Consider the following 13,422-nt stretch of genomic DNA (forward strand, 5'->3'; position numbering starts at 1 on the left):
TAGTAGTAGTCAAATATGTGAAGTTATTTTTGTCAAAAATAACTACTGTATCTCATCAGGCCTGTCCTCGTAGTGAGGTCGCCAGAATTAATGGTACCTCCACTGTCTTGGTGATGGAAACATTTTGGCTCAGGAGCTGGCTGCAGCACTGGCCCTTTATTCATAGAAAAGCTAAATCTAAAATACTAAAATCACATTAATTCTCACAGAGATAGAGATACACACACACACACACTCTTCCAATGGAACACAATGTGTGTTAGTGATGGAGACAGTTATTCCAGCTCTTGACATCTTCCAGAGGAAGCAAACGTTCGATGGCAGCAAACATTTCTTCCCAGGGCATACCACACATTTCACACAGTCGTACGAGGAAGCAACAGCAGTCGTCTGAGTAACACAGCATGCATATCCTGCAATCCAACAGTCCAACTCCCTGTTGTTCTATCTCAGAGCCCTACGGTTATGCTACCTGCAGCAGCATCATGTGTCTGGGACACTACCTGCAAGTCTGTAAACCTGAGCTGAAATTAAGGAAAAGGCGTTTATTTGAATTGACTATCAAAAAGTTTTGGATATTGATAGTTAATAACCTAAATTTGCACTTGCAGGGCTAGCCAATTTTTCATTGTTTTTCAATTTAATGAATCAAAGAATTTGATTTGATATCTACGACGGCGTATTATGGCCATTGAAGGTTAAAAGAAAAATCAATTACATAGCCGGGGGAGAGGGTTGTATTCCGAGAAAAATACTCAGAATTTACGAGAAAAACATTGTACATTCTCTGAGATTAAAGCGGCAAATTTATGAGAAAGAAACTCGGAAAAATAGTGTTGTTTTTTGTTGTCATGGAACTACATCGCTTCCCTTTGCAAGGTTAGATCAACCTCATCACATAGCCACCGTTAAATGTGAGCCGCCGAGTGCAAAATGTATTCTATTGATATATATTTATTTATGTTCATAAAATAATACAGAAAGAACATGAAAGAAAACACGTATATGTATCTTTCAGGGCTTTCACCTCACTCAGAGGCCGTCCTTACCATAATAACACTACTTTAGGTACAACGAAAAATTCAGGTAAGGGTTAAATTTGTGACTTTAATCTCAGAGAATATCTCAATTTCTGCGAGTACAGTCTGAGAGTACAGCCGTAAATATTACTCCTCTTTTCCTACAATGGCCTTAATATGCTGTCGTAGATATCTAATTGCAAGAAAAGAATGAATGTTTTTGGAAAAACAACTATTTGAACTAAATAAAATCATATTATTTAATGTTTTTACAGATATTGTTTAGTTTGTTAATATAATGTACATCTTATGGATGCCATGTTGAAAATTGAAAACTGTACAATATTACACTGTACAGTGTCATACTATATTACACTTCTTTGCTGCCACATAATACAGCACTCTACTTCACTGCTATGCCTACTGTACTGTCCTTCACTGTCCTTTTATAATACATTACTCCCTTTGTTACAAACGATACAGTATGGCTGCTATGAACAACCGTCCTCTTGATAAAAGAGGTTAGTTTTCACCCACCCCACTGCACACCATGCATAAAGTCCCACCCAAGACACCCAGAACTGAAGCTACCCCTCCCCCCTCCCTCCTCCCTCCTCCCTCCGCCCTCCGCCCTCCGCCCTCCTCCGCCCCCCCTCCCTCGTAAGCCTGACTGTGTTTTAAAAAAAATTGTGGAGCAACTTTTCTGTACTTACAGAGCTTCTGCTCATCTTTCAAGCAAATTACGTGTCAGGGTGATGAGTGAAAAGAGAGCGTATGTGTTATGGGTGTGTGTGTAAGGAGAAATTGACTCTGGATGTGTGTCAGTATGTGATTGTATGAGTGTGTGTGCTTGGGTTTGGGACAGTGTATGTACGGCTGACTGTGCAGGCTTATACTGTAGTCCTTGGTGAGCAAAGAGAGGGAGACTTGTTAACGTTGTCCAATTCAAAGTAAAGACAAACAAAATCAGATACTTGTCAGTTGTTAGATTTCGAGTTATCGGGCGATTCCACGTAGTTGAACACAGGCCAATTAGCAGGTGAGTACAGGAGGGTGTGAGTCAGGAAAGGGTGGTGCAAGCCTGGGAGAGACTGACCACAGACACACAAAATCAGCACAAGAGAGCTGGTTCTATCGTTAGGAAACCTGCTGCATGGCTTGATAACTTTTATCATAGTTTCTAAAAAATAGCTGCTTGTCTTGGATGACAACATCACATTTCTGAGCACAAATTACCCCGAATGAGGATCAACAATGAAGGGGTTCTTAAAGTACATTAAGGAATTTGCTGTGCAATGGGTGTAATGCTGCCCTCCAGGAAAAGCAATAGATCTCTATACCTACAACATTACAGTGTCCAACCCTGGATTTTGAGGCCAAACAAATCATTGAGATACTGATTCAAATTATCAGTCAGAGTAAGGGGGTTGATTTACTAAAGATTTGTTTTTTTAGGTGCTGCTGAGCACATTTGTCCGTATTAAATGTGCAGTTGCACAAAGGTTTTGTGCAGGCAAATTGATAGCTGCTAAAAAAAAATGCCTGTTTGAATCGTAGTAGATCTGTTTACAACAGAAATGAGGGTGTCTTATATTTTGGAAAACTTCTACCCCAAAAAAAACCAACAAAATTCAAGTTAGATTTTTCAGATTTCCAGGAGGCCTTCTAAATTCCAACATTTTTGGATTATTAATGTAATAATACTGTACGTCTGTAATCTTTGTATTACTTATAGGTTTTAAGCTCAGTATTGCACTCTCTTTTGCACAAGCATGTGGCATGAAAATTCATTTAACTGCTGCTGAATGTATTTAGATAAGTAGATATGCTAAACCATCCTGGGATGCGGTAATTTGCAGTAGACTAACTCAATCAACCCCCTAAAAATCCAGAAGCATTTTAAACACCTAGCAAAGACTCAGTGGTTTGTTTTGACCTGGGTTTCATTTTGTTGTCTTTAGCTGCACCGTCTCTCTGCACTCAAGTCATGCAATTTAGAAAAAATAAAACAAATTGAGTCCGCAACATTGATCCGACTGATGGGCATGAGTCCAGCAAAGGCATGCACAGGTCAGTCCACCATAGCAGGAAATCGACAAGTGGTGTGAGTGAACAAGAGAAAAAGACAGGAAGAGAAAAAAAGAGTTGTGGTGGGGGGCTGTGCCGAGTGTGATGTCTTGGTGTCACTGCCTGGGGAGTTGCTTCTCCGCTGACTCCCCTGTCTCCCCTCCCCTGGTCCCCCCATACCATCTCTGTCTGTCGCACCTCAAAGGATGGCTCCTCCCCCTCCTGATCTCCCCCTTCGTCGTCCTCACCAATGTGACAGCTCTGGAGGGAGATAACAGCGGGTCAGATCACATCAGATTTAGTAATATTACTCCAGATAACGTTTTGTGAAATCACAAATTCACAATTGTTTACCAGATTTTTCTGGTGGATGTAACAACAACTCGATTTGCAATTGCTATTTTCATGTTTCATTGTTATATGTCTCATGCAAGGTTAAATATTTATGTGACTTGAAGGTTAAAGGGAGATTTCGGATGTCTTGGTTGCATGAGGTCCATAGTCCGTGTATTACCTATAGTACAGTAGATGACTGTCGACACATCCCCAGCTTGGAGAAAGACAGTTAGTTACAGCACAGGAGCCATGCAATGTACTTCTGTGGAGGGGGGGCAGCAGCAAAACGTTTTTAGCCACCTAAAAGAAAGGCCCACCTAAAACAATCACTATCAGTTTAAGTGTACGCTATATATATAGAATATTTTCATTTTGAGACAGTCTGTTTCTAACGTGTGAACTGAAGCCATTATGGCTCTCGCCAAAGCTACCAGACTCCATTAAAGTAACTGTAATTTGACCTTGCAGAACACGGGAGACTACCGCTGCCTCAATCGGTTAGATCGTGTTATTGTGTGACTTCGGTTAGTTTGGATTCACCAAAGTCAGACAATAACAAACAAACTAACCAATCGAGGCGGTGGTAGACCAGCAACCCTTCTGTTCTGCGAGGTAAAAATACAGTTTTTTTCCAATGGAGTCTGGTGGCTTTGCTGAGAGCTTAAATGGATACAGCAGCTTCAGTTCCCTGTCGGAAAATTTCTGTCTCACAGCAAGGTAAACCGTCGAAAATATTCTAAATATAGCGTACACTTAAACTGATATTAACTGATAGTAACTGCTGTCTGCTGGTCCAAACTGGGGGCGTGCCGACTGTCATCTACTGGAGGTAATACACTGACTATGGATAAGTGCCTCATACAAACCTACTTCAAAACACCCAAACTATCCCTTTAAGGCAAGTAAATCAATATCAGGTATGTTCAGGGTTAATGTTTGTTATATTAAACAAGTTTTGGGCAAAGTTTTGTTCAATCAACCCAAATAGTTTTAACACCATACTTTCTGCTGTGCAATTTCAATGTCTATTTCCAGTCATGTGTAATTCAGTATTTCTATCATTTATCGTGCGTAAAGCACACAATTTACATCTCAAGACATTGTGCTCGTAGCCCAAAGTTTAAGACTGTCTTACCTTTGCCATAATATCAGCATAAGACATATAGAGATGGTCAACGTCGAGTTTACTGTAATGAGAAAACACATGACGGGAATCAACAAGCCTCACTGAGGAACAGGTCACAGAGGTGAGTCACAGAAGAAGCGAGATGCTCTTACGTCTTTTCTGTGAGAGCTGTGCGGCTGAAATGAAGAATCAGCTGATGAAGGGGGTCAGGCTTCGTCTCGGTCTCCTCCTCCTCTTCCTCCACTTCCTCCAGGGCTTTCTAATTATTGGAGATAACATGAATCACAAGAAAAAAACCTTAGTATACACTACGGACAATATGCCATTAATGACAATTGTATGTCTCAGAATTAAATGGAGGATGACTTACTGATAAGTCGTCAATCATATTGTCTTCAAATGAGTAACCCTCAGTCTCTAACCAGTTGCGTTTGTAGGCGTCCAAGAACATGTTGGTTGCCCTGTGCCTGTGAGAGGAGAGGTCATTGAGACTTAATTCAGGAGAGTTTTAATGACTCATGTAAAGCCTTTAGATATTTTTGTGGTTCGTGTTTTTATTGAGTATGAAGGGAATCATTACGCGGGGACGTTGTACAGGGGCGTCATCCTGAAACAGGCCACCACAGCCCTGCGACGCTGTTTGGACAGCAGCTTGTGCCACACCATTTTCTTTGACTTGAAGGGATGCTCTGTCTATAACAAGAAAAAAAAATGTCTACTGAACAAATCCTTCCTGTGAGTATGTCCTCTTTTTTTTTTTTGCACAACCTATACCTTGTATACAATCATGTGTGTTTGCTTGCAGAGCACTTGAGCTTGTGTCTTTACTCACCACCTCAATGTGGTAAAGGACAGCAGACACCTCTTGTACCCTTTTTACCACCTTCTCAGGGTCCTCGGCATCTTCAGCCTTTCCGGCCATTTCCTTATAAAGAGACATCTGCCAGCGCATAGCTGGGTCCTCCACCTGAAACCAAAGGTCAAATATGAATGTGTATTTACAAAGGAATTTCCATCCGTCCATTTTCTATCACTTATCCGGGGCCAGGTCGTGGGGGCAGCAGGCTTAGCAGGGAATTCCAGACATCTCTCTCCCCAGCAACGTTTTCCAGCTCTTCTTGGGAGACCCCTCTAAAGGGAGGCGTCCTGGAGGCATCCTGATCAGATGCCCGAACCACCTCAGCTTGCCCCTTTCGACACGAAAGAGCAGTGTCTCTTCTCCAAGCTCCTTCTGGATGTCTGAGCTCCTCACCCTATCTCTAAAGCTGAGCCCAGCCACCCTACGAAGGAAGCTCATTTCGGCTGCTTGTATCCGCGATTTCATTCTTTCAGTCCCACATCCGGGTTTAATATAAACAGTGGCGAGACTGTACAAGAACAGTTACTAGTCACCAGCTAATTGATCTGATTCATTGATCTCAGCAAGTTCTTGTGTAAAATAGCGCTAACTGTCTATACATTGTGGCCACTTATGTATTGCAATGTATGTGTCTCCAGTCCACAGATAATAATGTAAAACAATTAAAAGGTTTACTCACCTTGCCTTGCAGATGCAGATTGTTGTTCAAGAACTCCCTCACTTCTTCATCCGTGTCTCTCTGGAAGGGAAGAGACCAAGATTCAGATGACATTCATAATTATTTGTTCACTCAAGACAATCATAATATACATATATATATATATATATATATATATATATATATATATGAAAGTATAAAGTCACACACTTTAAATCTAACGCACTTGATTTAGAAATCAATCTATAAATGGAAAAATGTGCCGGTTTTTCCACGTTGGAACAAAATACAGTCAGCGAGTTGGCTTCAAACTCATCAAAGTACCAGTGAGTATCTGATCTTGGCAAGATTGATGAGCTCCTGGTCAGCAGGAGAGCACATATTGAGGCCGATAGGAAGCATCTTCTTCAACGCTGCTACGATAAGAGAGGTCTGCACAGAGTAGCGATCGCCTCGACGCTTCTTCTTCGTACGCTCCTGCTCCGAGCCTCCAGACTAAAGAAAGAAAGAAAGGTTCAGACCGATCCATCACTGTTTGATTCACAAGCCCCTGCGCCTCACACGTCAAACATTTCCTTTTCAGAAAATATTTTTGTGACATCAGAGGCAAATGCAATGAAGTAAGACTACATTTAAACATAAAATATAACAGGAAATCGATACAATGAGATAGCAACGACCCACTGCAGAGTAAGATTTTACGCAATATCACAACATGCTGATAAAGTGAATCATCAACTAAGTGAAAATAATTATTCATCAGCTGAAATCAGACAGATTAACAACTACATTTTCTTGTAAACACCCAACTTCTCGTGGGATTTAAGGTGCTTTGCTGCTGCTTCAGTTAAGGTCGTTACACACAGTAAAGCCTCACTGTTAGTAGTGCAATGGCCAGACAGGGCACATCCTGTCCACTGGACAGCACACAGAGCAGCACAACTCTATGGGGTCAGCTTCATCGCCCTGGATCTCTTCTCACACGCTCCTGTCCTGAGGCTGCCAATGCTCATTACTGACTGTTGTCTGGCCTCACAGCAACATCTCTGCCCTCAGCGCAGTGTGTGTGTGTGTGTGTGTGGGGGGGGGGGTAAAAACTGCTTTTTGGGCAGAGAGAGCCGTTGTGATGATCAGCCAACAGAAGCTTACCACAGTAATGCCCACCTGATAGCTAAGGAGAGGAGGTTTTCGTATTTATCTTATAGAAACCACGAAAAAAAGCATCAAACAGTGATTAGCTATTCAATGATTTAACAATTATATGGTGTCAATGAATTAGACATGGAGTCCAGTTAGTAAAATAAGATGACTGGTGATGTCGAGCTAGCTTCAGTTTTCCCCGGCATGTGCTGCTGATGGACCAAGCAAATCTAATGGTGACACGTGGGATGTTTTTTTTTTGGTGTGAACAGGAAGTGAAGAGAAAGCCGATGATAATATTTGAAAGAGAAGAGTCCCAACAGCGCAGGAATCTTTACCACAAAAGCTGAAAGAAATCCAAGCGTCAATAACAACATCTGGACATCACAGATGGCACAGTAGCATGGGCTCCCACAACTGTATCCAACAGGGACGATCTAAAGTCAAACTGTTGGATTAATTAATCAAAGAAAAATAGGGGCGATGGTGCTCGGCTGCAGGAGTGCACAATCCAAATTACATACACAACTGCTCAACCGAGCGCCATGAAACCTCTCAGGCTACTACGATCTACAGCAAAGAGCTTTCATCAAGCCGCTCCAGACCCCCTCCTCACACATATACACAAACATAGACGCAGTTCGCTTACACACACTCACACATTCACACTCAATATTACTTTAATACAATAACAAATATGTCCCACTCACAGAAAACATTCATAATATAGGCAGTTTCAACTATATTTACATCATACAGTATCATATCACCCATAGATATTGCATTATTGTAACATTGCTATTACTAAATATTGCAGCGAGTTCTTTCCTGATAGTAACTGTGTTTTTAAAACTCTGTTTGTGTGTATGTATGTGTGAGAGCTTGATGAAATGCCTCCCAAAACTCAGGGTGCCATGCGATCAGCACAGCGCTCGTGCACAAACACAGTCTAACCTCTCCATCTCCGGCCTAGTGGCCCAGCGTCCAACCCCGACACAGGATATAAGGAGAAAACACAGTTAGCGACACTCCTACTACGGCCTAAACACCATGTACCGCCACTTACATTGTCCTGGCAATGGATGGTATTAGTTCTGTAATAGTCTATTGCTCAAACATTTCTAGAAAATGATTATTATTTACCTGATGTTTCTTTCCATATCAACTTAAATGAAAGAAAGGAAGTAACAGCTGAGAATAGATCAAGAGGGGTTTCATTTGAAATCTTGCCCGCTTGGAATGGGTGGCATTAGTGAAATATGAATTATTAGAGTTTAGTTTCGTAATGTGTTACAGCTCAGGAGTAAGTGAATAAAATATCCAATTAGGTCAAATGTTTTTCTTGGCCATTTGTCTGCTTGTCCACTCTCACCTTGCTCATCTTGCTCTTACTGTCAGCGGTCAGGAAGGACATGTTGTTGATCTCATTCATCACCACAAAGTTCTGCTCCTCCCTCTTAAAGTTCTGCAATGAATAACACAAATAGGAGTTAGATGGTAGATGGCAAAGGAACAACACAAACATCAAAATAGGAATATTCTAATAAAAAAAAAAAAAAAGACTGACGTGGGATTTGGACCAGAAAATGAAGACCTCTCCCACCATCCTGAAGAGTTCTTCTGCATCTGGGTCTGGACAGGTCAACCACCTTGCCCTACAGAGAAAGACAGCAATGGATTAACTCAGGCACTTGAATCAAAGTCTGTAAATCCTAGCAAAGAGTTGGGAAAGGGTCATACCTTATTTTATTATAACTGATCCATCTGGGTTTATTTTGCTGACAATATTTTACTTTCTTTTGTCAGAAATAATCTGATCACATTCATGGTTTTTGTAAATATACCCAAAAGCATTTAATAACATTGTATACGGATGACATTTTACCTGTTATTGTCCACGTAGCGGATGAGCAAGGGGTAGAGAGCATACAGGTCCCGACACAGCACAGCAAACTCATCTCGGATGGTCCCGTTTTCACTGTCCACCTCCATCTTGCCCTCCATGCGCAGCTGATCCTCCTCGGCCACCACCTTCCCTGAGCGCTTCTTCAGCTTTTCCATGGTGGGTATGAAGTGGGATTTAAGCATCTCTGGTTTAGCCCTGCTGACAATGGGCTGGGAGAACACTGGACAAGGGGTACATGGTAAGAGTAAACCAACATTGCAACATTTATGATTCACAAATCAACATAATAAAGGATTTGAAGTTGCCTGAAAAGCAACAACCATGGGTGGTACTATCAGAGAGGTCCAGTATGGAGTCTCACATGACCTGAAAGCCTTCTGGCTTACTGTGAAACTTCTGCTGACTGACCTGCCAATCTCTTCATCCAGGAGGCCTCGTCTATACCCAGGTTGTTAACCACAATCTTCATGATGCTACCCAGCAGCTGGTTGAGCTGCTCGGAGGTGATAGAGGTGCAGAGCTGGTCCTCCATCTCGGGGAAATTCTCTGGGCCCCTCTCCCACCAGCGTGGGAGGTAGTTACACAACATGGGTAGAGTGATCTCAATCACATGGGGCATTTCTGTGTAGCGAGCCCCAGACTCAGCCAGGTCATGAATCTCCTTCATCAGGACCTCCAGCTCTGGGATGTCAGGGCACAGCTCCTCCACTTGGCTGGGAAGACCCAGAACTGAAGAGCGAGAGAGTAGACAGATGAAACAAAAAGGTAAGCAACCAAGTGATTATTATTAACTAATTCTAATAATTTGATTTAAATATAATGTGAGGGTAATGTGCTAGGGAGGAAAACAAGGCAAAATGCTAAAACTCACTGGTTCTCTCTCTGGGGGTCTTGGTGGTGTAAACAGAAAACATGTTGAACTCATTCAGCGATGGCTCAAGGAAGGCCACGGGCATAGCAGCTGCTAGGTGGGCCAAACACTCTCCAAGAGCTGGTCGCTGTCTGCACACAAGAAAAATACCACTAAATCTTCATCTTTGAAAGCATTACATAAAACATGATTTTCCTATGAAAGGCTCTTTTTGCAGTTTTTGCTGTGATTCAAGGGTCTAAGAATAGAGAATGTTGTATGTTGTACAAACTTCTGATTTGGGGCTATTTAAGGGGAGACACTACAGGTGAGTAGGGTAAAAAAAAATGAACTAATAGATACCACCATGAAACTTCCCCAGTTGATTACTTACATTAAGGCAATTATTTTTTCTGTATTACAATTTTGAAATGTTATGTTTAAATATGCAAATGAGGCATTATCTTATTAAACATGTGCTAATTTGCATATATTTCCAGAACAGAAAAGTGAACATTGGATAAAGCCAGGTTCAAAAGTCTTGTTTCATTTTGTTGATATATTAAGAGTCAAAGGTTTTTACAGAGGGAGTTTTGGATATCTCCAAAAACAAAAAATCAGAAAAATACTGTCAACGGCCATAGAAAAATCTATTTTCTCCATGTTTTTTAGGAATAAAAGGATCATTTTCTTAACAGAGATGTTATTCTCTGTTTCCTGCCCACAGACTATGTCTGCAGGGGACAGGGACTACATGGATCTAAGCTTACAGATTAGTTCAAAGGTAACTCTGGTACAGCTAAGAAGCAGTGCGTCCCTGTCAAATACATAAATAAAATAAATATAAATCAGGTCGGGGCTGCGTGCTGTGTGGAGTTTACATCTCCCCGTGTTAGCGTGGGTTTTCTCCGGGTTCTCTGGTTCCCTCCCACAGTCTAAAGACATACAGGTTAATTGGTGACTCTAAATTGCCCGTAGGTGTGAATGTGAGTGTCAATGTTGTCTGTCTCTATGTGTCAGCCCTGTGATAGTCTGGCGACATGTCCATGGTGTACCCCGCCTTCGCCCAATGTCAGCTGGGATCGGCTCCAGCAGCCCCGCGACCCCGGAGGGGATAAGCGGTTAGAGATAATGGATGGATAAATCAGATTATGAATGATATATGAACAAACCCTTCTGTATAAAACCTTCAGAATATAGATAGGAATGAAAATGGAAAGTTTGGTGCATGAACTTGCTACTCAAGTGGAGATTTATGAGAAAACGGCCTTAAAAGATATGTATTGTAAAAATTCCATACATTTTGTATGACACTACAAGTGAATAGGGTAAAGATTTTTAACTAATATAGATCGCCATGAAACTTCCCCAGTTGATTACTTACATCAAGACAATCTTTTTTTGTATTAAAAGTTTTCTGAAATTAACTTGACAATCAAATCCCATATAAATGCAACTTTTTGAAATAGATCCTGAGGTCTGTACTCACTTTTCTACATGTGGAGTCTTCACTGTGCCCAGAGAGTAGATACTGCACATTAAACGATAGCAGGATATCTGCAAGTCGTCCACTGAGGGTGGAGAGAGGAGAGAGGCATTGGAATATTTTTGTGTCACTGAGTCAAGAGAACATGAAGGGCTCAACGGAGAGAAGCGCTTCACTCACACATGACGTCATCTCCGAACTGGAACTGGGCGATATGGTCGAACAGTGAGGTGAGGACTGGCAGCAGGGCGTTGGTGGTGTAGTTGATGTTCTGGGACACACCCTTAACCTACAGGAACACAGACACACATACAGATATCAGCTCACGAGGAAGGTTAACATGTAAAAACAACGTAGTATGGCAGCATCTCTGACCTGGTTTCGACTGGACACTTTGCCCAGTTTCAGATTCTCAACCATCTTCTCAATGTCATCTGCAGCACTCTCAAAGAACTGGCGCAGGACAGCCTTGACAATCTCAGGGCCGGATTTCATAACAGTCCTTTAAAAAGAAGGCCACGAAAGAAAAGTCAAATAAGATACATATACCATCGCAAATAGTTTGTTTCTACTTTATTTCTGCCTGGGATTTTGCTGGGGATGTGACATGAATATACTCTGAGTTACCTGGCATCCAGTGATCGTGACAGGATGTGCAGACAGTTTACCACTGCACCTGCATCCGTTCCTGAAAACAGCACAGCAAAGATGTGTTGTCAGAGCTGTCATACTATCGAATCCACTTTCTACAAGAGCTTGTTGTAAAGGACAGATTTATTCATAATAGACGAGTTAATCTTAAAAGCACTCCATTAAAAACAGAAAACAGGACATACAGTTACAGTAGAGAGTGTTAAAAAACATCGACCAAACTAAAAATGAAAATTTTAAAAAACATTCATTTTTACTCATCACAAATACTGTATGTTACATAACAGAGACATCTTCAACACACAGTTATGGAACAGTTTAACCATATATTGCTATACTGTGCATATTCTGTTAAAAACTGCACTTGACTATGATGTACTTGCCAGTGTCTAGTGACCGCTGGTTACATAAGAGTGACCAACTATTAGAGACATATGGTGGTGAAGAAGGAGAATGAGGATAAAGCCAGGCTGAGAACACTTCACGGAGCTGCAGTACAATGCCATCCTACTTTTACACCACGACAGACATTCATGCCCAAATCATTCTGTTATGAATGCCACTCTGAGTCTAGGCTTTAAAAGCAGAAACCACCAGTGTTGTAGTCAAGACCGCCTAAACCGAGACCAAGTCATGACTAAAAGACCAGAGTGTTTCAAGACTAAGACCAAGACTTTCAGGGGTTGAGATTGAGTCAAGATAAAGACCAGACCAGTGTGAGTCCCACACTGTATGACAAACCAGAGGCACTCCTCAAACTGATCTGAAAGGTCCACATTCCCATAAACATCCACAGCAAACAAATGAAGATTACTATTCATTCATCTCTTTTATTGCCATATATAATGTATGTGTGTACATGTGTACCATGATAAATGTATTTCAATATGAGCTCTGTAAATGAATCATTGATTATTTCTGAGATATCACCACGATGATGGTTTGAAGAGGCATGTGATAAATGAATGGTATTGGCGCTGTAAATAGACACAGCCATGTGTAACCACCACAGGTAATTGGAGAACCAATTGCACTTCTTTGCTGTTCTTCTCATTGACAGGTCTAATGAGTGGTGGAGCAGGCACAAATATCAATATGCAAACAGATTGATGGCTAACCGTGGGAGTGGAAATGAGGCTTGTGCACGTGCGTCCAGCTCCACAATGACTGAGATTTTTTAAAACAGAATCAGGCGTATTTTCAGCTTCATAAATCTGATGAAAAGAGTGTGTATGCATATTTCTGTCTTTGTGCGCACTCAGGGTTTTAGTTGTTTTACAAATCTGGCCCCAGGTTACAGAAAAAAAGAAAGAAAACCAAGCAG

General features: G+C 41.5%; 1 protein-coding gene across 16 annotated transcripts in view; it reads right to left on the minus strand.

Moving 5' to 3' along the window:
* ryr1b (ryanodine receptor 1b (skeletal)) overlaps positions 1–13,422 on the minus strand; it is a 106,858-nt gene that overhangs the window by 28,515 nt on the left and 64,921 nt on the right. For 7 of the 16 annotated variants that reach the window (XM_074640188.1, XM_074640187.1, XM_074640199.1 and 4 more), the window contains 18 exons: positions 12,075–12,135; positions 11,823–11,949; positions 11,628–11,736; positions 11,451–11,532; positions 9,983–10,113; positions 9,520–9,840; positions 9,091–9,331; positions 8,773–8,860; positions 8,578–8,670; positions 8,160–8,174; positions 6,390–6,560; positions 6,087–6,146; positions 5,381–5,515; positions 5,129–5,241; positions 4,919–5,015; positions 4,701–4,807; positions 4,558–4,609; positions 3,267–3,347 (listed from right to left, as the gene is read on the minus strand). In XM_074640188.1, the coding sequence (XP_074496289.1) occupies positions 3,267–3,347; positions 4,558–4,609; positions 4,701–4,807; positions 4,919–5,015; positions 5,129–5,241; positions 5,381–5,515; positions 6,087–6,146; positions 6,390–6,560; positions 8,160–8,174; positions 8,578–8,670; positions 8,773–8,860; positions 9,091–9,331; positions 9,520–9,840; positions 9,983–10,113; positions 11,451–11,532; positions 11,628–11,736; positions 11,823–11,949; positions 12,075–12,135 (2,084 nt within the window). The remainder of the gene's footprint in view (positions 1–3,266; positions 3,348–4,557; positions 4,610–4,700; positions 4,808–4,918; positions 5,016–5,128; positions 5,242–5,380; positions 5,516–6,086; positions 6,147–6,389; positions 6,561–8,159; positions 8,175–8,577; positions 8,671–8,772; positions 8,861–9,090; positions 9,332–9,519; positions 9,841–9,982; positions 10,114–11,450; positions 11,533–11,627; positions 11,737–11,822; positions 11,950–12,074; positions 12,136–13,422) is intronic. The other 9 variants (XM_074640202.1, XM_074640198.1, XM_074640196.1 and 6 more) reach the window with 3 other exon arrangements.

The sequence above is a fragment of the Sebastes fasciatus genome, chromosome 7, assembly GCF_043250625.1.
Source record: "Sebastes fasciatus isolate fSebFas1 chromosome 7, fSebFas1.pri, whole genome shotgun sequence".
In the NCBI taxonomy this organism is placed as follows: domain Eukaryota; kingdom Metazoa; phylum Chordata; class Actinopteri; order Perciformes; family Sebastidae; genus Sebastes; species Sebastes fasciatus.